General features: G+C 41.4%; 1 protein-coding gene across 1 annotated transcript in view; it reads right to left on the minus strand.

Moving 5' to 3' along the window:
* The window catches only part of MYO7A (myosin VIIA), a 739224-nt gene that overhangs the window by 81251 nt on the left and 635880 nt on the right, over positions 1-22093 (minus strand). The window contains exons 39-41 of the mRNA XM_085623258.1: positions 12126-12283; positions 7022-7175; positions 4879-5034 (exon numbers count right to left, since the gene is read on the minus strand). Coding sequence (XP_085479384.1) covers positions 4879-5034; positions 7022-7175; positions 12126-12283 — 468 coding nt within the window. The remainder of the gene's footprint in view (positions 1-4878; positions 5035-7021; positions 7176-12125; positions 12284-22093) is intronic.

Raw genomic sequence — 22093 nt, forward strand, 5'->3', positions numbered from 1 at the left:
TTTATTGAAAATGGATCGTCTCTCGGCACTTTTCAAGATGCTATGATTTGCTTAATTCCCAAGGAGGGCAAGGACCCTTCTTTTTGTAAAAGCTATCGCCCTATATCTTTAGTCAATACAGACTACAACATTTTTGCTAAACTTCTTGCTTTGCGTATTGACCCTGTTCTGCCCGAACTTCTTGGACCGGAACAGTCAGGCTTCGTAAAGGGTCGTTTGTCTTCTGACAACTCTAGAGTCTTTTTTAATATCCTTAGCAAGGCTTCTTCCATAGACTACCCGCTTGCTGCCATAGCTCTAGACGCTGAAAAAGCTTTTGATAGGATAGGTTGGGACTTTATGTTCCATGCCTTGAAATGGATAGGGTTCCCTTCCAAATTGATCTCATTGATTTCTCTGTTGTATTCTGGTCCTAAAGCATCTATCTTCGCTAATGGTAAGGTTTCTGAATATTTTTCTCTTTTTAGAGGCGTTCGTCAGGGTTGCCCTTTATCTCCTCTCTTATTTGTAGTTGCGTTGGAACCATTTCTTACTAAAATTAGACAGGATGCACAAATTACGGGCTTCCAACTAGGCTCCCATCAAGTCAAAATGTCTGTTTACGCAGATGATATTCTTTTATACTGTTCCAATCCTGATACTTCTCTTTCTCCTTTTCTTTCTCAAATAGATGAGTTTTCAAAGATTTCAGGATATCGTTTAAATCGGGATAAGTGTGAAGTCCTCCCCCTTAATATTTTGTGCCTCAAACATTATTTTACTCACACTGGCTTTTCTTGGCAACCTTCAAAATTAAAATATTTAGGTTTATGGTTTTCCCCTTCTATCTAGGACACGCTGAGACAGAATTTTGATTATCTCACTAAGAAACTAAATGACTCAATCACTAAATGGCACCCTCTTTTTCTTTCCTGGTGGGGTAGATTAGATTCTATTAAAATGATGCTTGCTCCCATTATTTTATATTCTCTTTCAATGATTCCTATTCATATTCCAGACTATTATTTTAAAAGACTTGATGGCATTTTATCAAAATTCCTTTGGAAGGGTAAACCATCTCGAATAGCTTTATCCACTCTCAAAAAAGACAAATCAAATGGAGGACTTACATTTCCTGACTTTAAATCTTATCATTATGCATTCTCTTTAAAACAAGCCTCTCAATGGCTTTCCTCCGACTCTTCTACATATCCCCCGATTTGGTTACGCATGGAAAAATTCTTCACTTCCCCCTTTAGCTTTCCTGAATCTCTTGCTTTCACTTCTCACACTTCTTTTTTACGTCATTCCGTCATTTCTTATACACATAAACTCTTATCTCCCCTTCTACCCTCCTCCTATCCTTCGCTTCTTTCACTTTCTCAACAACCCATTTGGCATAATAAACTGTTATGCATTAAAAATCGGACTTTCTATTGGAAATCGTGGCATTCCAAAGGGTTGACCTGGATTTCTCAACTCTTATCTAATAATAAACCTTTATCTTTTTCAGATCTTAAGTCCAATTTTACTCTTTCTAACTCTGCCAAGAAACAATATGATCTTTTACTTCCTTCTCTTTGTCATTATCTTTCTTTACTTCCATCCTCTCCTGATATTCCTCACAAATGTTCTACATTATTTCCTTTAATAAATACCTCCCCTTCTGCATTTTCTCTTTACAAATGTTCTTTATCTTCTTTGGTACGGTGCAAAACAAAGACTGAACTGACATGGGAAAAAGATCTCTCGCAATGTTGGCCTAGCTCTTTATGGGACAAGCTATGGCTAAAAATTCACAAAACTTCACGGGCGGCCAATACCACTGAAACACTTTATTTTGTAAATCAGCGTTTATTATTTTCCCCTGCAACTTTAGCTTCCTTCTCCCCTGCTACACCGCCCTCTTGCTGGTCCTGCCCAATTTTAAAGGCTGATTTAAAACACATGTTATTTGAATGCCCCAACATTGACAAATTTTGGCATTTAGTTTGGTCCCAAATTAACAAAATTTTTAATACTAAGACTCCCTTTTCCCTTTCGAATATTTTCCTAGGCTCTCTATCTCCCTCTTGGACTAACTCCCCACCTCATTCTCAACTCATTGATCTGCTACTCGCTATAGCCTTACATTTAATTACTTCCAATTGGAAACACGCGGATAAAGTTACTTATAGAGCCTGGTGGAACGCCCTTTGTTTCCATCATAGATTAGACACTAATTATGTTACCCCTGTGTCCTTAGCAATTAAACGGGATTTGCTTTGGCTACCTTTCACAACATATTTATCTGCCACGGCCTCGTCAAATAATTACACTAATATTATTGTGAGAACATCAGATGATGTCCGTAAACCGCCATAATTTTGTTTCGTTGTCTTTTTGCTGTGTAAATACTGCTATTCTGCATATTATATTCATATGATTTTATAGAATATATCTTTTTTTTTGATGTTTTTATTACATGCAATGCTTCCTCCTTACTGTTTCATTTTGCTTCGCAATTGTTAAAATCAGATTTATATTGTTCTTATCTTCCTCCCCTCTTCCCCCTCCCTTATTTTTCTTCTAGGATACGATGTTTATTGTAACCAGTATCTTTATTTCCTATCATATACTATGGTTATTTATTGTCATATTTTTGTGGTTTCAATAAACTCAAACTTAAAAAAAAAAAAAAAGTCTGAATGAATGGTGCAAGAGATGCATAAGGCCTGGAGTTTACTTCTGTCTTTCAGAGTTAGGGCAGTCAGGAACTAGCCATGTTTTTTCATTGCACCTGTACTTAAATGTGCAGACCCTTTTAGGCACTGCATGATTGCTCTTCTTTTGCTTGAAGGAGAACCTTCCTGGTCCATTCTGCGGTGGTGCAAAGCTTTTCAGGGGAAAGTGCCGGCACTTCCATGTCATAATGTGCTTACACTTACTGCTCTTTTTGGTGAGTCTGGCTGGCCAGCCTGACCTCCCTCCCTTCAGGGCTTCTGTGTTCAGCATGTTGTGGCTGGCTCAGCTGGCTTTAGTGCTACACGGGTGGCATCCAACTGATGGAAGTGGTCAGTGGTGGCAGTTGAGTATTTGGAGCAGTGGTGGCAATATAATAGTCTGTCACATTGTCATCAATATGTCCATATAAACATGCATAGAGGGCAGAGGAATATTCTGTTAAGACAGAGAGAGCAGGATAGTATCACTATCATTTTTTTCCAAGGTATTTGTGTAGCGTGGTTCTGGCCACATGGACACGGGCACTCTTTACAATTAACAAGGTACCGGTTCCAAGGAGATTGGTAGGGCACAGGACAAGAAAGTGGTAGCCATTCCTGGGGAATTGCCAGAGGCATATAAATAGGGTGGAAGGAAGGAGCTTATTAGTCTTTAAGGGGGATTCTAGAGAGGTCAGTCTTTTGAATGGAGAGCAGGTTAGGATCAAAGTTTCTGGCCTTTGGCTAACAATTATGAAGTGCTGCCACTGACATGAAGAGACTTGTTTGAGAGTTCTAGTTATCCTGGAGTCCAGAATGTCTAGGAGTTGTGATTTGCATTTGGCATTTCTTACCCTCCAGTAGTTTGAAGTTTTGTCTTCAGGTAAGTGGGTGAACCGATGTGCAGATTGTTGCATCAATGGGCAGCGAGTTAAGTTATTTTATAATGGGGGTGATAAGGGGTCTGCCCTGTATAATCAAAGTGTCCAAATCCTTGCGTTTGGATAAAACATGTAAATATTTTCTAAAGGTGATTTGCACTACATGCTTATTTCCACAAAGGAATAGATATACCAATCAAAGTATATATCTACATACCATTAAATGCGCATATCAGCATGTGAGAAATGGGGCATGTCTGATCACGGATATGTTTCCTGTATGTAAATGTAATGTGTACCTGTTGTATTTCTGCCTCTGCTAGTTTTGTGCTTAAAGTGTGATTATTTGCTTGGCTGGCGCTTTGTGTGAATCACCGTCTTCTGGTTTGTGTTGCTGTTAAGGTTGCCAGTTAAACACTGGATGGTATCTAGTTTGTTGTTTTTCTTAGTGCAGTCATGCCTGCATCTTTTCTTGTTTGTGAGTAGCCCAATGTGCTTGAGTAGAGTTTCTTTGTATTCCACAGCTACTCTTGTTAGTGTGGTACCTTTTTGATCTTTGACAAAGATTTCCATTATTCTACGTAGTGTAATACTTCTTCTGCACCATTCTTATATGTATAATAACTGTATTAAGAATATATGTTTCGTATAATACTTTATCCACCTCAGTTTCAGGCTGTGGCATTTGTTTTCAACAGTATGTTGAGTTTGTAAGATCTCTGGTTTGTGTACATTTCGATACCTACTAATAATAACCTGGCCACGATGCTTGACGTTTAAAGTGCTTTTCAGTAAATGGCATTGAATGAAACATTTGCACCAGCACCCTATGCTCAGTAAAGACTGTGCAACTTGTAGCTAATTGCAACTCAAATATACTCTCACTACTTTATTTGTCTGTACGATTGCCTCTCTAATTTGGGAGAAAAGTGGCATGCTGGCATAATAGAAAACACTGTAATTTGTAAACAAACGTGCAAGTCAATTTAGAAATAAAAATGTATCACGCAATAGTATTAATCGATTTAAAAAAAAATTGTTAATCAAATACACTATTTTGTAATATATAACACATAAAAAGTGAACTATATTTTGAAAACGCATGAGAGTTTGCCTTCAAGTAAGTTCAATGAATTGAAAAGTGTATGCATTGTTTTGTGTGCCATCTAGGTGAACAGAAATACTATTGGGCATCAGGCTTTATAGCTAAAGACTCTACAATATCCAACAAGTCTAAATCCCTACTGATATGAAACTGCCTCACTTAACTATTGTAGTTCACCATCCATACACAGGAAGACTGTGCCTTTCTGTACCTCAGAGCTTTCTGTAGTCGCTGCATGCAATCATTGGCAAGTGGGTGCTGCTTCCGGGACTGAAGAAACCTCTGAATATGAGGCAGGAGAACATTGCTTGGTGGGAAGAGTCCAGTACACAACCACAGCAACTCCCAGCCCTTCTCTTCACTGTACCTGTGGTAAAAGAAAAGTATGTGAGATGAAAACAAGTGTGAGACTCTTTCCAGGGAATATAATGAATGTGAATGACACAAATTGAAGACAACTGGGGCACGAGAGAGGGGCAGAAATAATAGTCACTTCTCTACTGTGTTAAAACTATTTAATGGCATGTTCCAGAAAATAGGTCATATAATGAAGAGATAAGTTTGGTTTAGCATGTATCATGTTGAACAAATGTGTACATTGTCTGCAGGTTTAAAAAAACACTGTGGTAAACAATTAATTTGGCCTAGGTGACATTTAAACTATGGAGGCAAAGTCCATAACATTCCTGAATTTCCCTTTACATGAAATTCACAATTTTTTTAAATGTCGTTTTATGCCTTTTCACATAGTTTCACCTACAGGAGACTCGTTCTCGCAGATTATGTGTCTCTAAGACACCTTTCCTGCATCAATCAGTCTCTTGGCGATATCCTCCGTGACTTGTTTACACAGAGCATTAGTTGAAGGTCAAGTGAAATACCAGCAAACACAATTTTGCACTAAAAGCATTTATTTATGTAATTTTGTACATTTTTCAAGAAATATAATTAACAAATAATTCCGAACACCCCTACAATTTGATCACATGATTTACTGATCATAGAGCTGGAAAATATTCAGAACGTCAATATTGGTGGCTATTGATGTGACTTGAAATATTTTTAGCCAAGATGTATTCATTTGGTGCCTGACTTAACTGGAGAGACACGCCGTGACATTGGTTATCATTTAAATCAATCAGCTGGTTGATGTTGGTCTATCTCACATCATTTTTGATGATTTGATTAACAGGTCCATGGTGAATCTGCTGTAAACTATAAGAAACCATCAAAGCTAGATTGTTGACATACCGGAGTCTTGATAGTCTAGCAACCCACGAAATTTAATATATGAACTACAAGGATTAGTAGGCACATTAAATAGAGTTGCAGACTGTAGAATTCAGAGGTTCAAACATTTTGTCCTCCAACAAAACTATAAATGTTAGTTACATAAAGAAAGGCAGTAGTCTACTTTGTAGAGGATTTTATCAATAAATGATGATCAAAAATCTGGGAAAAGGTACATTCTTTTGACAGTCTAGACAAGCCACTCGGGTACTTCTCATCTCTACCCAAGAGTGGGAATCATGCATTGAGATTCTGTACAATGTTTCAAAAACTGAAATTTTCCTTGGGTTTGTGTGAAAACCATATCCCATGCAAGTAAACACTCAATGTTTTAAATACACAATTATAAAGTTGAGTCAAGTTCTGGGTTTCAAGGTCTGCCCTGTAAGGTTCTGAAAAGCAACTCTGTTTTTGTATCACAATTCTTATTCTATTGTACAAGATCAATAACTATGGAGCTTTCACAAAGAAATATGCTTTAAAACTACCGTAATAGCTAATGCCATGTTGACTCATTAGCTGCCATATTGTTTTCGTCTTTTGTTATACACAGCATTGCTCTTTTTTTTTATTTTTAAACCATTTTTTATTGATTTTTATCAACAAAAATACAAACATGTGTCGCATGCCTGAAATACAGAGTAGTACAATGTGTGAATAAAAGGGTTCCAGGATCAGTATTCCATCAAAAGGGAATTGCCTAGTGAATTAAGTGGGAAGGAGAGTCGCAATATCGCATCGGCTCCTGAACCGTGGTATGGCAGTAACTTAATAGTGGCCTCTGGGTAAAGGAGACAATAGAAAGGGCAGGGGGCAGGGACATTATTATATACATGTTTACCTTGTGAAAGATTTTGATGACATGCAGTGATTCATGATTCAAGTATTTTGCTTGAGGTTACGTACATTTTTGCAAACTCTTTTGCATAGTGTGGTGTAAAAAAGCAGGAAAAACTAATCAATACAGTAAGAAGTGCATCGGGGTCCAATCAATGAAATAGTCATGCAGACACTACAAGAACAGAGATGCAAGTCACAGACAGATAAACAGCAACCAGCTTTACTTTATGTGGTTGTCGGTGAGCTGCTTCATGATTTGGCTGAAAATCTCGTCCTTCAGTGGCTCTGCTTTCAAGGCACCTTCAAATATTTGGTCTGTGAGTTCATTCACGGATCGCATCCTCTTGGAAGGATAATCCCCCATATATTTCAGTATAGGTTCAAAGTTAGTTAAGTAATAACCAAAAAAGAAGAGACCCGGTATACTACAAACTCAATATTGACATGTTTCATCGTAATTAAGTCGGCAAGCTTATACTGAGCAGAAAATGTACAGACCACTGCACACACATCCATTTTTCTGCCAACTAGATTTTGTAAAGCAGAAAGCCCTTCCACATACATATTTAAATATATTGTACATTTTCATGTATAGTTAAACACTTCACTTTACACTTGATGTACAGTGCTTTTCTAATGACAGCTATCCTTGGTTGGGATCTCCTGTTGTACAAGGGAGTACTGTAGGTTTTTTTTATGCTTACAACTTTTTGAATTTCGTAGTTTGTGAATTTTGAAACAGTCTATGAATAATTTGCTTAAAGTTGTTTTTAACTGAGAAAATAGAACACAACTTGTGAAGAGTTTACTGCACTAAATGTTTTATCAAATATCAACTACTAAAACATAGTGCTACAGAAATATCTTTGCCAAAAAACTCAAGGACCAAACTATCAAGAAGGTAAGTGCACATAAGTAAATGGAGACTTCCTAATCTTAACTCCACATCTACACACCTTGAATAAATATACATCTCACAGTCTGTCTGCTCTACGTTGTACGTTAATTCTTTCCAGTTATAAATATTCACTGAAAAAATGCTAAAGTGATGTTATATTTAGGAATTGTAATTATATCTTACTTTAAATTTAAAAACACTTTAGAAATTCACTGAAAAAACTACGTTTTTGGACATCATTCTCTTAAAATCTACTTACTGGAATTACACCAAATCACAAAACGCACAATTTCCGGACTAATAGCTAGATTTCTGTCAAATTTGGGAACATTTCAGGAAGATTTGTCAAGTCTAATGGCTCCAAAATTATAATCAAACCAAAAAATCCACTACCTCTGGAAACATGGCCCTAACTATAAGTACTGGGTAATTGAAATATATATTCCATATATTATTATATTCTACATATATAATTTCTGACAGCCTCATTATAAGTCCCGTGATAATTCCGAAGGGGTCGGTAGTGAGAGAACAAGCACTGATAAAACAAATACGTCTTTATTGACTGTGCCCAGAGATGTAAATACAGGCATTCACAAATGCTGTTTACATGTGTTGCATGCAGAAATGGTGCCTATCAGGTTAAAGAAAAGCCCTGTTGGCATTGCTAGTGCTGGGGAAAAAGTAGTAAAAAAAAAGGATAACTTTCTTTATAGAATTCATGGGGATATTACATTTAATGTGACAAGGAGCAGGATGATTTTGTGTACTTTTCAGATGTGAAATAGTCCTTAATGCAATCCAATGGAAGCACTTTCTGTAATGCAGAATGATACACCCTGTTGGCTGTTTCAAAGGCTTGAGGTGGGAAGGAAACACTCCTCAGGGTGCAGCCAAAGCCCATTCTATGCCCATTTCAAGGAATGGATAACAATAGCTTTAAGAGCTGTGCTCAAAGCCTAACCTAAAAAGCACTTAAGAGTTTGTTGTTAGCAGCAATTTTCAGTTCTAGACATGGCAAGTCTAACTAGTTAGCTAGGTTGCCGTGAGTTTCAGGTCAGTTACGTTTCAGGCTTTCACACTGTGGTACTCTTTGGCCCCAAACCCACAGAGTTAAGCTCCACATGCTGTTGTGAAAAACTTAGGCCCTTATTTACTAAAGCTTAGCACAGACGCACGCATGACACAACACAATGCATAGTACAGCATCACATTTCTAAATATTTGAAAGGATCGTAGGTGCAGTGTTAAATTGACTCGCGTACCATGAGCACCTATGCAACCTTTAGGAAATATAGCTGCTCATTGTTGAGTGTCACAATGTCGAATTAAATTTACGCCACAGGTCACCGGATCCAACAGTCACTTTGATGGTGATGGAGGACAAGAAAAAGATAACATAATATAACATACCACCAATTTCCCCACCATCACAGTGAGACATTTACTAGTGGTTAGTAACCAGAGAGTTCTCTGTGTGGCCTCAAGTACTGCACTCTGTTTCTATCTCTGAAGCACAGCAGTATTATGGGAGCAGTGACTCGGGCAATGCCATTCTCAAAACGAGAATAACAGATATGATTCCTGCAGGTTTAGGCAAAGAAGGGAGCCAGGGCAGATAAAAAAAGGGACCTCCAAAACGCATCCTCAGACATTGTGTGCACAAGTTTTGTATTCCACTCAAATTACAAAATGGCGGCTGGGTACTACTTATGCACTGGTGTAGTCATAATGATGAATCATTTTTATGGTTACTGTGCATAACAATCAATACAGAACACCCACATCCGATTCTATGAAGAGCTCGCCTTTTCCATGGAATGGGAAACTTTTTTATGGGAATCTAAAGCATGACACTGACATTTTACTGAGTACAGTACACTAATTACAGTATACCACAGTAAACGTTTTGGAGATCAGCCATCACTATGAGCAAGCACAAGGCTGATTTTCAGAAAACCAACACCTAGAACAAACTACGCTAAACAACACATTATGACACACCAAGAAAAACTATAATTTGATTGAGTGAATGCTAGAATGTATTGGACATACTGGTACTTTATCTGGGTAGCATTCTGCAAAACTCTTGTTTTGGTTTCAGTTTCGATGTGGCAGAGATTCATTTCCATATGTTTAATCACCTTCTGCAATGACATGGTGGGTGTAAAACAAGAGGAATTTGCAACAATTATGATTCATTTATACATCTCTCTCAATCATGTTCTTGTATGTATGTATCTGATATGTGTACAGCATGAACCTAGCCAAAAGGCAGCAGAGCACTGCGCATGGTCAATGACACGCATAAAGTCAACAAGTGATTGGAGCGATAGCTGGTAATTGGACGCTTAATGCATTGTAATGTAGTGTTCTTTGAAGAGGTGTGTCTTCAACTGTTCCTAATTTGGAGCACTGTTAATGCGGTCCTGATGGAAACAAGAATTGTTCCAGATCCTGCATTGTTTTTTCTTTTTCACGCTTCTTAGATTGCAGTTTTATGGTGTCCTAGCTGTGGGTGTGCTGAGAACCACCAGACATAATGAGCCGGTCTGCAGGATAAGTGGGAGTGCTGGTTATGAATGGTTTGTAAATGGTGAGGTTTTAAAGATGCTCCGGGCAGCAAGGGGAGCCACTGAAGTTCCCAATTATATTTTACGCAGCCCAGGGCGAGACATACTGCAGTGTGTAATATGTCCCTAAGGGGTGCCAGTGTTGAGCCCATGTGGCCATGGAGATGGGTGCTACCACTATCTAGATATGAGCGTGCAAGGGCTTGAACAGAAGTTCTTAAGTCACTCTCTGGCAGAAATGGTTTCTCTTCCTTTAGAAAAGGAGGCTCGTACCAGGCCGTCTGTGTATTTTTGGGCAATACGCTCCTTGAGGGCGAGGTTAGTGTCGAAGGTGAATCCAAGCGACTTGGCATTCAGCAAAAGTTTGGGTTCGAAGCCCTCAAGGTTCATGTCATTGAGCTAAATTTGTAATGCTTCTTGAATGTTGTTCACGGCAAATAACAGAAATTCTGTTTTGGTTGGGCTGAGGTTCAGATAGGCATCGGACATCCAGGTGTGGATGATGGGCAGGCAGTGTATGAGTCACCGAATGTCTGAATGTCTTCTTGTTAAATATGATTTGTGAAGTGAGAGAAGAATGCTCAGTATTAGGCCACTAGATTGCTGCGTAGTTGGGTCTCCAATGATTCCCAGCAAGGCTAAAATGCACCTGCAGGTACCTATTTTAAAGTTCAAATGTGAAGTGCAACAGCTCAGGCTCAACTGTCACTATTACAGTGCAGTCATGACTAATTTCAATGGGTTGACCCCCTTTTCTAATGCATAGTGAACTAATTAACAATGGAATGAAGAGCTAACCAGAAACATTTCAAGAGCACTTCCACTAGTAACTTTTTTTACTTGGTAAATTAGGTCTCCCAAGGAACTCTTTTATGCATGTGTACACACAAGCATCAAAGTAACACACAACTTTAATTGCACTTTAAAACACTGAGGTTATTTATCCACAGCAAAAATAGTGTTTCCTATCATGAAACCCAATACCCTGTATCACCCACTCATCTTTGGCATGTCGTCTCCCCATTCCCATCCTGGAAATAAATTTACTTCTGCCCTTAAAAAAGCAAACATATCCAGGGTGGGTAAATACTTTGCACAAAATTGCAGGCATATTGGTGTTTAATACCATCAACTTTCCAAGGCTTCAAAATCCACAAACACATACATTCGCTGGCAGGAACCATTAAACCACACTGGTGTAATATTCAGAGCGAAAATCAAGTTTTGTGAGCACAAAATGTGAATGTAAAATGTTACACTCAAAATACAATCCACTTGTGTACATAAGCAAAAACTAAATAGGCAGGGACCTTCATATGATGTGTTTCGAACAAACCCATTATTCTGTACTGATTTTCGTGTAACAATTTAAATCAACAGATTGCAGTTAGAACCAACCCAAGCCACAGGTTAAGATGTATTGTGATGTCATTCACTGGATGACCTCTGTAAAGTCATAAAGTCTGAAGTGCCACAAATGCCTAGAAAAGCATGTGTGTCAATGAGCCTCTAGACTACAGGCCTGCATCTCTTAATTATTCATCAATCAATGCCTGCCACTGCAGCTAGTAGAGACTCAAAACCACCACCAGCTCAGAGTCACAGACATGAGGTGTGGAACAAACTATAACAAACTAGCTCCTTCATGTCATGCAGGATGGTGGAAGTAGTTCAACCGTGTCGTGAAACGGGAGCCTCAGTGACAGTCCATGCATGCAGACAACGTAAGTGCAATAGGAAATGCTCACTCATTTTTAAGAGAATATGGGTCAGTGGAGAATCCTACCCTCTGCCCGCCCCACCTAGAATCTCCGTCAGAGATTCCCTTCAAGCCTTAAGATATCACTCAAAGGATATCGATGAATGACATGCAAGCCTCCTGCGACAGCTCTTCACTGGTCAGGACCTTCTTCAGGAGAGCCTGCTTGATTGGGTCTCGAGTGTAGGACCAGAGCTTGTCTTTCCCCCGATTCTTGGTTATCATCACTCGACTCAGCGTATGCTTCGGAGGGGGCCTGAAAGGAAACACAGGAGAATAAAGAGATTAGCGAATGGGTGCTCATGTATTTTGAAAGACTGAGAAATCAGGGGATCTAGCCCTAGTTCTACTTTCTTTGACAATGGGAAAGTAAACATCATTATATTTTTGCTAAATGAAATATCAACATTAATTATATTGCAAGGACTGGAGGGATTCTCATTCTGCAAGCATTGTTTTATCAGACATTTACTTTCATGTTCACCATCCCAGCACTGGAAGACTGAACTTACTCTCTTAAGTGAGGTGGCCTTGTTCATTTAGATGTTTGCAGCTAAGAAGACAGCAGGAATTTTTAAAGGGTCATCCAGTAAACAACATTCAGGAATGCCTGTTGTTGCTGATTGTTAAAGATACATAATTGGGCAAACAATACTGGTTTTGTTCTGTACACAGGAGATGGATGTCTGGCAACTGTAGATAGCATATTTGATCTGCTACTGAAGAACAGGACCATCACAAAAGCTAATTTAGCAATATAGCACACCTGTGACAATGAGGTACTATGGTGCTTAATTTTACAATAGAGAAACTTGAGCAGGGTTAAAAAATATAGCACCACCTATCAAGCTCTAATGCCTAACATAGGTGCTTGATTGTGTTTCTTGTGGTGATTACTCTGGAAATGTGGATAATGGGAAGTTTGTTGTTCCTTGTGGCACTGAGAAAAGAGCAGCTTGGTTTAGAATCCAGTAGGTTGTAGAAGTTGTTTTGCTATCCATGAAAACAGAATCATCGGGTTAATAGTGAAAAATGCTGCACTGATGCATGAGGTCTAGAAGGACTAACAAGCTTGTCTCTCCTCCATTTGTTCAGTAAAGCCATTATTATCTAATGCAGGCTTGGGAAGATGCCTTTTATGTAAATGTCGGGTGGATCAGTGTAAGAAAGATGGCAAGGATTGCAGGCAGGTTTATTTTGTGTGGATATTTTAGTGGAGCTTTGGCATGGTGTTAAATATTGTTACAGGTTTTTTTTAACCTGGGGCCTTAGTTAGAGTTTGGCAGATTTGATTAGTTGTGAAAATTAGGTTACTATACTACAAGTCCCATTGACTAATATGCATTCGTAATATGGCGAACGGACATGCGTAAAAGTACCCACAAACTCTAAATAGGGCCGTCAGTCACGGAATTAAGTTGCCAGCATGTAATCTAATTGTTGGCAATTAGCACTCACAAATTTCAGGAGCTGAGATTTCTTGCCAATTTCCAGTTAGCATTTGGCAGCAGAGAAGAATGTTTCAAATGTTGTGTGAATCTGGCATCCAAATGGATCCTTTCCTAAACACGGCCCGTCACCTACTTTTCAATCTTCTAAAAGGGCATTGCCGGAGAGAGAAGTATTTCTTCTGTTTAGCAGGGTTGAAGCCTGAATAGTTTTTTGCAAGCTGATTGCATCCCTTAAATACCTTTAGTGTAAGTGAAATATCTTTTTCTGTTGCTAAGCAGTTAGACATCTGGTGTAGCCTACAAGCATAGTTATAAAACTGCTTCTGATGAGTAGATTTATGATTTGGTTTCAAAAGCAGACCCGAGGTTTTTAGCTCTTTGGATCCAGACCCAACATGTTCAGATCAGGCTTTGTTGCTGGAAGGTATGAGTTCAGTAGGAAAGAACTCTGCATCCTGTTAATCTACTGCTGAAACTCTGGAAGGACCCAACATTTTGGGAAGCCTACTGATCAATCTTTCCCATCGATACAGGTATCGAGTCTTTACCAAAGATTCTGGATGTGAGACTGTACCCTTTTCTTCAAGGTTCCTACGGCATAATTAGCTTGATCCCAAATAGATCATAGTTTCACATTTTACATCATCTTTACTCTAAAATATCATAAAGCTATTTCTATGGCATATGGCTCAGCCATTCGTTATGTATGATTTATGTGTTTTGGAGAACAGCCTTCATTTGTAACAACAGAACACATGTGAGTTTGCTAAATGCCAATTTGTTAGAAAGATTGAGGAAGAATTGCATAATGCTGGATCCAACTGCAATACACAACGGAACCTAGCAGGGCTGCTTCGTCTCTCCAATTCTGTGGGAATTATTGATCAAACAGCTGCTCTGTTTGATAGCTCATTGGCATGGGCACACAAGTATTATAGTGAAAGACATGTAATAGTTATAATTAATACAAACATTTCAATGAGGGGGGAACATTTTACCATATGCAACAGATACTGCTATTTTCCTCACAACTTTTGTTATGACTGTGGATGGCTTGTGACCAATATCAGACCTCTAATTCAACTTCACAGAACCTAGTGTAGCATAGCTGCCATTACTAAAGGTACAACAGATCTTGTGATTACACTTGCTACCCAGTGGGTCTACGTTTGTACCGCATAACTTCCATTTTGAGATCAGTTGTCCCAAAACAACTGCAAACCAGTCAAACCTTGGCCCAGATCATTTTTAGTACCTATCCCAAAACCAATTCATGATTTGGTCCTTATCACTTGAAGGGAAATTTCCAGCTTGCACAGGGATCTCAGTCTATCCATAAGAGAGAAAAGATTTATTAGCAATATGTATTTCCCAAGCTATATTTAACCAGCCCTCAAAAGGAGAAAGTGGGTAGAAATATTTAAATAACCATATTTTTAACCGCATGTCAGAAGCTAGCTTTAGACGTGTTAATAAAAGTCTATAAATATTCTAGGCCTGTTGCCCACAAGCTGAATTGCTGTTGTAAGTTGTTGCTTTGTACTGCAAAAAGAACTATTCTGTCCAATCAAAGCAAAGAAACTTCCAGGACTACATCAGATAGATTATAACCAGTTTACTGATTTCTTGCAATCACACCTGCGGAGATGGGCACATTCCATGATGAAGGTTGAAGCCAGGCCTTTTCACCCAAAGGAAGTGCAATTATATCACCTGGTAGTGTATGCTTAACTAATTGTATCTGTTTTGCTTTGGGGAGGGGATAACTCAGAAGTATATTGGCAAGTATTACAGTTCCCCAGCTTGACTACAGACATGAAAGGGGTGAATCTCCTCCTTTCACTCAGAGGCACATTTATTCAGTTATTTCTACCTTCATCCTACCTCAGAATTGGATTATCCCAGCTTTGAGAATTATTTTGTTTTTAGTGTTCTAGATGCAGTAAGTCCACTCTAATCAGAAGCTCTGAAGTTACAATATTTGTGCTATTAGAGAACGAAGCATGAATGACCTTGTGGCAATTTTGTCCCTTGCAACAAGGACATTATAAGTAATGAGGAGACCCCAGGACCAGATGGACTTGTCTCCTAACCAGGTGGACTGTTGAAAAAATCTATTTATTTATTTTTTATCTTAAAGTGTAGCAGTGGTAAGGTAAGGTAAATTTATTTATTGCATACGTTAATTAAAACCATTGCATAACAATAAAACCATTAAAGGAACACAACAAAGATCATAAACATTTAAACCTCGAGATAAGCGCATTGATTATGTCCTGACGTTTATCTCTGGGCTTCCTCACATGTTTGGCTGGTCCCCTATGAGAGTAACAGCCACCTCACTCCTCGCATCCACTGGGATGATTTTGTTACCATGCCCATGCGTTTTTGTTAAAATAGTCCAGTATCAACGTATGGATCTTGCGAGGGTTAGAATGAGGGGCAGCTCTCGGGTATATAGCGTCTCTGATCAATTGGACAAATCTTCCACAACTGGCCAGGATATAAGGTTATTTTTGAGCGAAGCATACTGCCGAGGCCTCATGACAGGTGGTTGCTTTTTCTCTTAGGCATAGTTCTTTCAAAAGAAGCCTCCTTTCCGTGGCTAAAGACGGACAGCAGCACAAAAGATGAAGCCAAGATTCGTGATTGAAATCACACAGTCGGCACGCTCCTTCTGTATTTTGGCTTGCCCCGGCCCTCCCAAAGTCCATAATTGGCAGTGCCAGTGTAGTATGGGTTAATCACTCCCTATGTACAACGCTAAGTTAGCATAACCTCGTCGGCTGCTAGAAAGCCAGCTTGCCGCTTTTGCTGCTTTTGCACGAGACACTGTTGTTACATGTTATTCATTCGAGAACTTCTGACTCGACTTTGCTTCACATGAGAACCGTCTGTTGTTTAACATCCTTAACAGTGAGCAGTGACCTTGGTCTGTACACCGTGTAAAGAACGAGTCTGGGTCACTAGACGGTGCAGGTTGTTGTGTTCAGGTTGATCGTACCACTTCTTGGCCATAACATACATACAGCTGCCAATACCTGAAAGACGAGTCCTTTAATATTGCAGAGCAGCATGTTTTCACTTGCATTCGAAACGAAGAGCTGTTGCAGGAGAGAGCCTAGCTGATCTTGTGACGTGATTCTACTAAGCTGATCTATAAGGTATGGGGTCCCCCATGCAAGCCTAAGAGACCTTCTAATAGTCTAATAATAACTTATTAGTTGCTAGAGAAAGGAGGGTGGTCGCTTTCCACTGTCATTATTATTATGATTGCTACTTTCATTTTCTATGGTATTGTAACAATGCTGATGGTTCTGATCTTAACCATTTGTCTGCGTGTGTTAGCCAAAGTACTGCATCTTAGGACGCGAGGTTTATAAAATAAACTTTTTAAACTTTACCGTGTCTTTGTTATTCTGTTGTGGACTGATATATAGATACCAACGGGTATTTTGGATTTCCACCACTCCTGAGAGTATCTAAGTCGCTTGTTCTGGGTTGTCTATACATTGGACCACCGAGCTAAATCTCGGATAACGAATGTGACACTAAGCTAGTCGGATAGGGGTTCTTGGTTCTGAGGGGAGTTTCTGGTACACCACAATTCTCTGAGGTCCTGGTTTCCTGCGCATAGTTCTGTGCATAAGCAGAATCCCTGCAACATGGCGCACCTAACGTTTGGTCTTTTGATCTGAAACGCCTTAGTAGTGCTTTTATTAGTCCACAACGCCCTCACTCTGGTTTCCAGACAACGGGAGTGACGGCTTAAACCTACCTAGGTTTCGACTCGAGGTTCTTTCAAGCTTGATAATTAAAAAGGTTTTCTTTTTCTGAACCCCAGTGCTACTGTAGAGCTTGTTGTTGTTCTTCTGTGTGTCCCGATGGCGGTCAACGTTGCCGCACATAGTCGGGTTCCCCTGACCGCACATTTACGGGTCTATGGGGTTCCTGATGAAGGGTTGGCTGTTATTTTTGTGGTAGGGGCTGATGCGGCGTTTCCATATGAGTTGTTTTACTCTTGGGTGACGTTCGATGCAGTGGATGCAAACGACAATTTGTTCCACGAATATACTGCCACAGCGATGCCTGCAGCCTATGCCCCTTATCGGACACTTGAAATTCCACTCACTGCCTGGCAGCATACTATTTGGTTTAATGGCGCCCTTCCCCATGCGGTAGTACCGGCGAGAATGGGCCCGTTGTCTATTGCAGGGGCCACATGGCCGGTGCTGGCCGGTTGTACACCCCATCTCCGCTACATGACTGTGGCGGTGGCGGAGTTGCGTGTGCTACACACTGCCATGATTACGGTCCATAGGGCGTTAGTGCAGTACGTGTCTCGCAATGTACAGGTGGGGGCACCTGTAGTTGCGGGCCACATGGCTGACCATCACGCGGTGGTCATCAGTCCAGTTATGGTTAATGCGGTTGTCGGCAAGCGCCCCAGAATAAGGATGAATTTCCTTACTGACTTGCTGAAAAGTTTTATCAATTAGAAGCCGTTTTTCCGCATACTTCTCCTGTGGATAAACACAGGATACTCACTATTACTTTGCCAACGGACCTGGTCCCGGATATTGTCGACTGTGACAATTGGGGCAAGGTCTTTGCTGCGACCTATGCGAAGTGCTATGGCACTCCGTCTATGTCCGTACTACCCTCTGTCATCAAGAAGGTCCAAGACAATCATGGTGCGGAGGCAGCCATTGAGTTGGGAATGAGGCTTGTTGACAGCTTCGATGTGGTATATTCCATGGTAATGGGCAACCTCAAAGGAGATGCCATGCAATTCCAAGTGTGCAATATGTTGGCACTTGTGGATCCGGCCGACAGGCCAAAGGAATTTGCTAAAATTATAGCGAAAGCCTACAGAATGGTGAGTCGTAGCGCCTTGGGTGTGAAGCCCACCGTGATCATTCCAACTGTAGTACAGCAACCTGAAGTGAGTTCGTCTACCAAAGACGAAAAGCCCAACTTTCCAAAACAAAGTTGGCGAGTTAAAAAACAGGGGAAGCAGCAAGAGAAATGGAGGTCTCGTTCTGCGTCGCCGGTGCAGATACAAAGTGAACGCACTTATGATTTGCGCGATCGTTCTAATATTAAGTCACCTGATAGATTTCAGGTTCCTGAACAACGCTCTCCTCGTTCTTCACAGGAAACATTGGCTTTTCAATCCGGTGGCGGAGATCGTGGGAAAGGAAGGGGTGCTCAAGGTTGTGAGAAGCCCCGTCAGACTGACGGTAAAGGCAAGCAGGACGAGTCTGCACGTCAAAGACCCCCGTTTCAGAAGAAAAAAGTTGCTGCTCTAACTGCGAGATATGCCTCAGATGGTACGGACACAGCTTCTGAACCAGACATGGGCGCTAACGCTGCTAGACAGCGCGGCGGAAGTTACAGTAGTGCGACTAGCGCTGCGTCCATTTCTGGCGGCGACAGCAACTGATACATTTGTAAGTGTTGAAACTGCTGATACTCGCGATTCCCCCCCTGAACGGATGTTTGAAATTGTCCTTATAATTGAGGGTGACATACAACGTAAAATTAAAGTGGTATTTTGGGATAATCTAACCTCCACCTATGATATCCTTTTGGCGGAGGCAGATTGGCCCCCGGCTTTCGTTTTAGATGCTCCTAGAGGGGAGGTAGTGATCCTCCCGTCCTTTGGGCACACGGTGCCGCTGGAACATTCTAACAGGTTAGCCGGGGAGTGGGCGCAGGTGCTCGCACCTGCGTTGTACCGTACTCAGGTGGGCTGGGACAAATTTTCTCCCAACCACACGATTCCGTTGCGGTCGGATCCCCAGCCTCAACCCCGATATCCCATGCGTCGCGAGGCTAGGTCTCACGTCGCGTCTATCCTTGAACAATTGGACTATCAGGGAGTAATTGAAACATGCATCCCTTATTCACTGTGACGAAGCCTGACGGATCGTACCGCCTAGTTTTAGATTACCGGCACTTAAACTCGCACTGCCGGACATGCGCTGTACAGAATACATACAGTTCGGCTCTCGTCGATCGTCTCGTGAGAAAACGATTTTAAACCACACTTGACATCTCCAATGGCTTTTATAGCCATAATCTGTCCCCTCATAGCTATGAGTGGACGGCGTTTACCTCGGGTGGCAAACAAAAGAAGTTCAAAAGGCTCCCGATGGGCTATTAAAATAGCCCCGGGGTCTTTGCTGCTCGTTTGGTCTCTCTCTTGGAGATGGTTGACCCGGAAGCATATTCGTATGTAGATGACATCTATTAACGGACGACGAGTTGCTTCCACACCTTGCTCGCGTGGATAACATAATTACTATGTTTGCTGACTTCGGTTACAAGTTCAACTTTGCGAAGTCCCACATTGCCGAGTTCACAGTGCTGTTCTTGGGGTACGAACTCAATAATGAAGGACGAGGCTTGGCTCCGCAGTTCCTTGAGAAATGCGCACGCCTTAGTACTCCTACGACACTGAAGAAATTACAATCTTTGCTGGGTTTTCTGAATTTCGGTCGTACCTACATTCCTGATTATGCCCAGCGTATCAAGTCGCTTTATGCCTTGGTACAACCTACTTTTACCAAATCTTGCTGGCTGCCTGAGCATTCTGCTGCATTGCAATCTCTGCAGTCTGATCTTCTTGCTTCGAAATACTTACAAACTCGTGATAACCACACTAACCTGGTCATTAGAATTGTACCGGGTGCAGTGGGTTTCACCTACTTGATGTTCAATGAGGGCGACACCGTCCCCATTGCCTACAAATCTTATCTGTACACCTCGGCTGAACTGCGCTTTTCCGCTGTCGAAAAAGTACTGACAGCAGTTCAGATGGCGATCCTGAAAGAGCGAGCGCTATCACAGGGAAAGCACATGCTGGTGGTAACACCGTACCCTGCCCTTGAGGCGGTCACAAAAGCCAGTGTACCGAATTCTAAGGCTTTGCATCCAAGGTGGATACAATGGGCAACCTCCTTGACCTCGCCTGACGTCACATATATTTTTGACGCGGCATTACAGACACAGGAGTTCTTGGAATATGAATTTGTTTATCCGGCTCCTCTGACTTTGCGCCCGCTCGAGGAGTACCATTGTGTCGTTTACACTGATGGGTCTGCGCAACCCGCGACTGGATCAAAGCACGCCTATTCAGCGGCCTGCGCAATTGTGGTGGGTACTTTCGTGAACGGTGAGTTCCAATCTGATGTCGTGCATACGCAGTCATTGGGTGATTGTACCACGCAGTTAGCAGAACTGAGGGCTCTGGTGCTTGCACTGGAGTTTGCTGATCCTCGAGTCACTACTCTTATAGTGAGTGACTCGTACTATTGTGTTCAATCATACAACGAGAATCTACACTTTTGGAGTCACAATGACTTTCGTGATTCGAAAGGTAGCACAGTAAAGCACAAAACGCTTTGGGTTCGAGTGGCAAAACTTAAAGAAGCTTTGCCACTCGTGAATGTAATTCACACTATTGGTCACCAACGTGTTGGTGTCCATGCTGTCGGTAACAGTTTGGCTGACGAGGCAGCAAAAACCGCAGTGGCAAAATATTTAGTAGCAGCAGTTACAAGATCCAAAACTAAGATTGATGATGACATCTTGGCAGCTATTGCTGCGTCCGAGACAGGGACAGCCTTTCCAAAAGGGTTCCCTTCTCGCTACCATTATCGCTTAAGTCCTGATAACGTCCCGTTAGTGAGGATTAACGACATTGGTGACAGATTGATTCCCAACGCGGACTGCAGACCGTCTCTGATTTCAGCTGCCCACGAAGGTGTTGCGTCTGCGCATGCCGGCGTTTCGGCTACTGTATCTCTTTTGCAGCAACGTTACTGGTGGTATGGTTTGTACAAACAGGCACGGGCTTATGTCCTTTTGTATGACATTTGCCAGCAGATGAAACCTTCTTCTGCCACGCGTCCACCACAAACACAGCTGTATATATCTAATCAGCCACTTGCGTGTGTTTATTTAGATCACTGCGGTCCTTTTTCCTCTGATACTGCGTACAAGTACATCTTGGTTGCAGTGGATTCGTGCACACGTTTTCTGTGGGTGTGGCCGCAAAGGAGTACTGATGCCCGGACTGTCATCAAGGATTTGCGTGTCTTTGTTGGGAGTTTTGCATGTGGTACCTTTCATTCTGACCAGGGCCCTGCGTTTGCCTCTAGGGCGTACAAAGAAGCCATGAGAAATTTGGGGGTTCAAGTCAAATTTTCGTCTCCATACCGGCCTGAGGGCAATAGTCTTGTGGAACGAATGAACCGTGACCTAAAGCAGTCTTTGACAGCAAGGGTTTTAGGTACAGGCCGAAGCTGGCTAACCCACTTGTATGACGTGCAACGTGCACTTAATAATCTCCCTAGAACGTCTTTGGGTGGGCGGACCCCATACATGATGCTCTTTGGAGTATGAATGTTTGTTCCGGACCTTGAGGGTCTAGACATGGCGGCAGCTGCCGCGCCTTTTGACCTAGATGATCACTGTGCTGTATTGCAGAATCTTCAAGAAGCCAGAGACACTCTAGCAAAGGAACATGTACCCTCTACATGCGAAGCTGAGCTCCAGATTCCGGTGGTCGGCTGGCTACCTCGAGTTGGTGACCTGGTCCGTGAAAA

The sequence above is a fragment of the Triturus cristatus genome, chromosome 8 (genome assembly GCF_964204655.1).
Source record: "Triturus cristatus chromosome 8, aTriCri1.1, whole genome shotgun sequence".
In the NCBI taxonomy this organism is placed as follows: domain Eukaryota; kingdom Metazoa; phylum Chordata; class Amphibia; order Caudata; family Salamandridae; genus Triturus; species Triturus cristatus.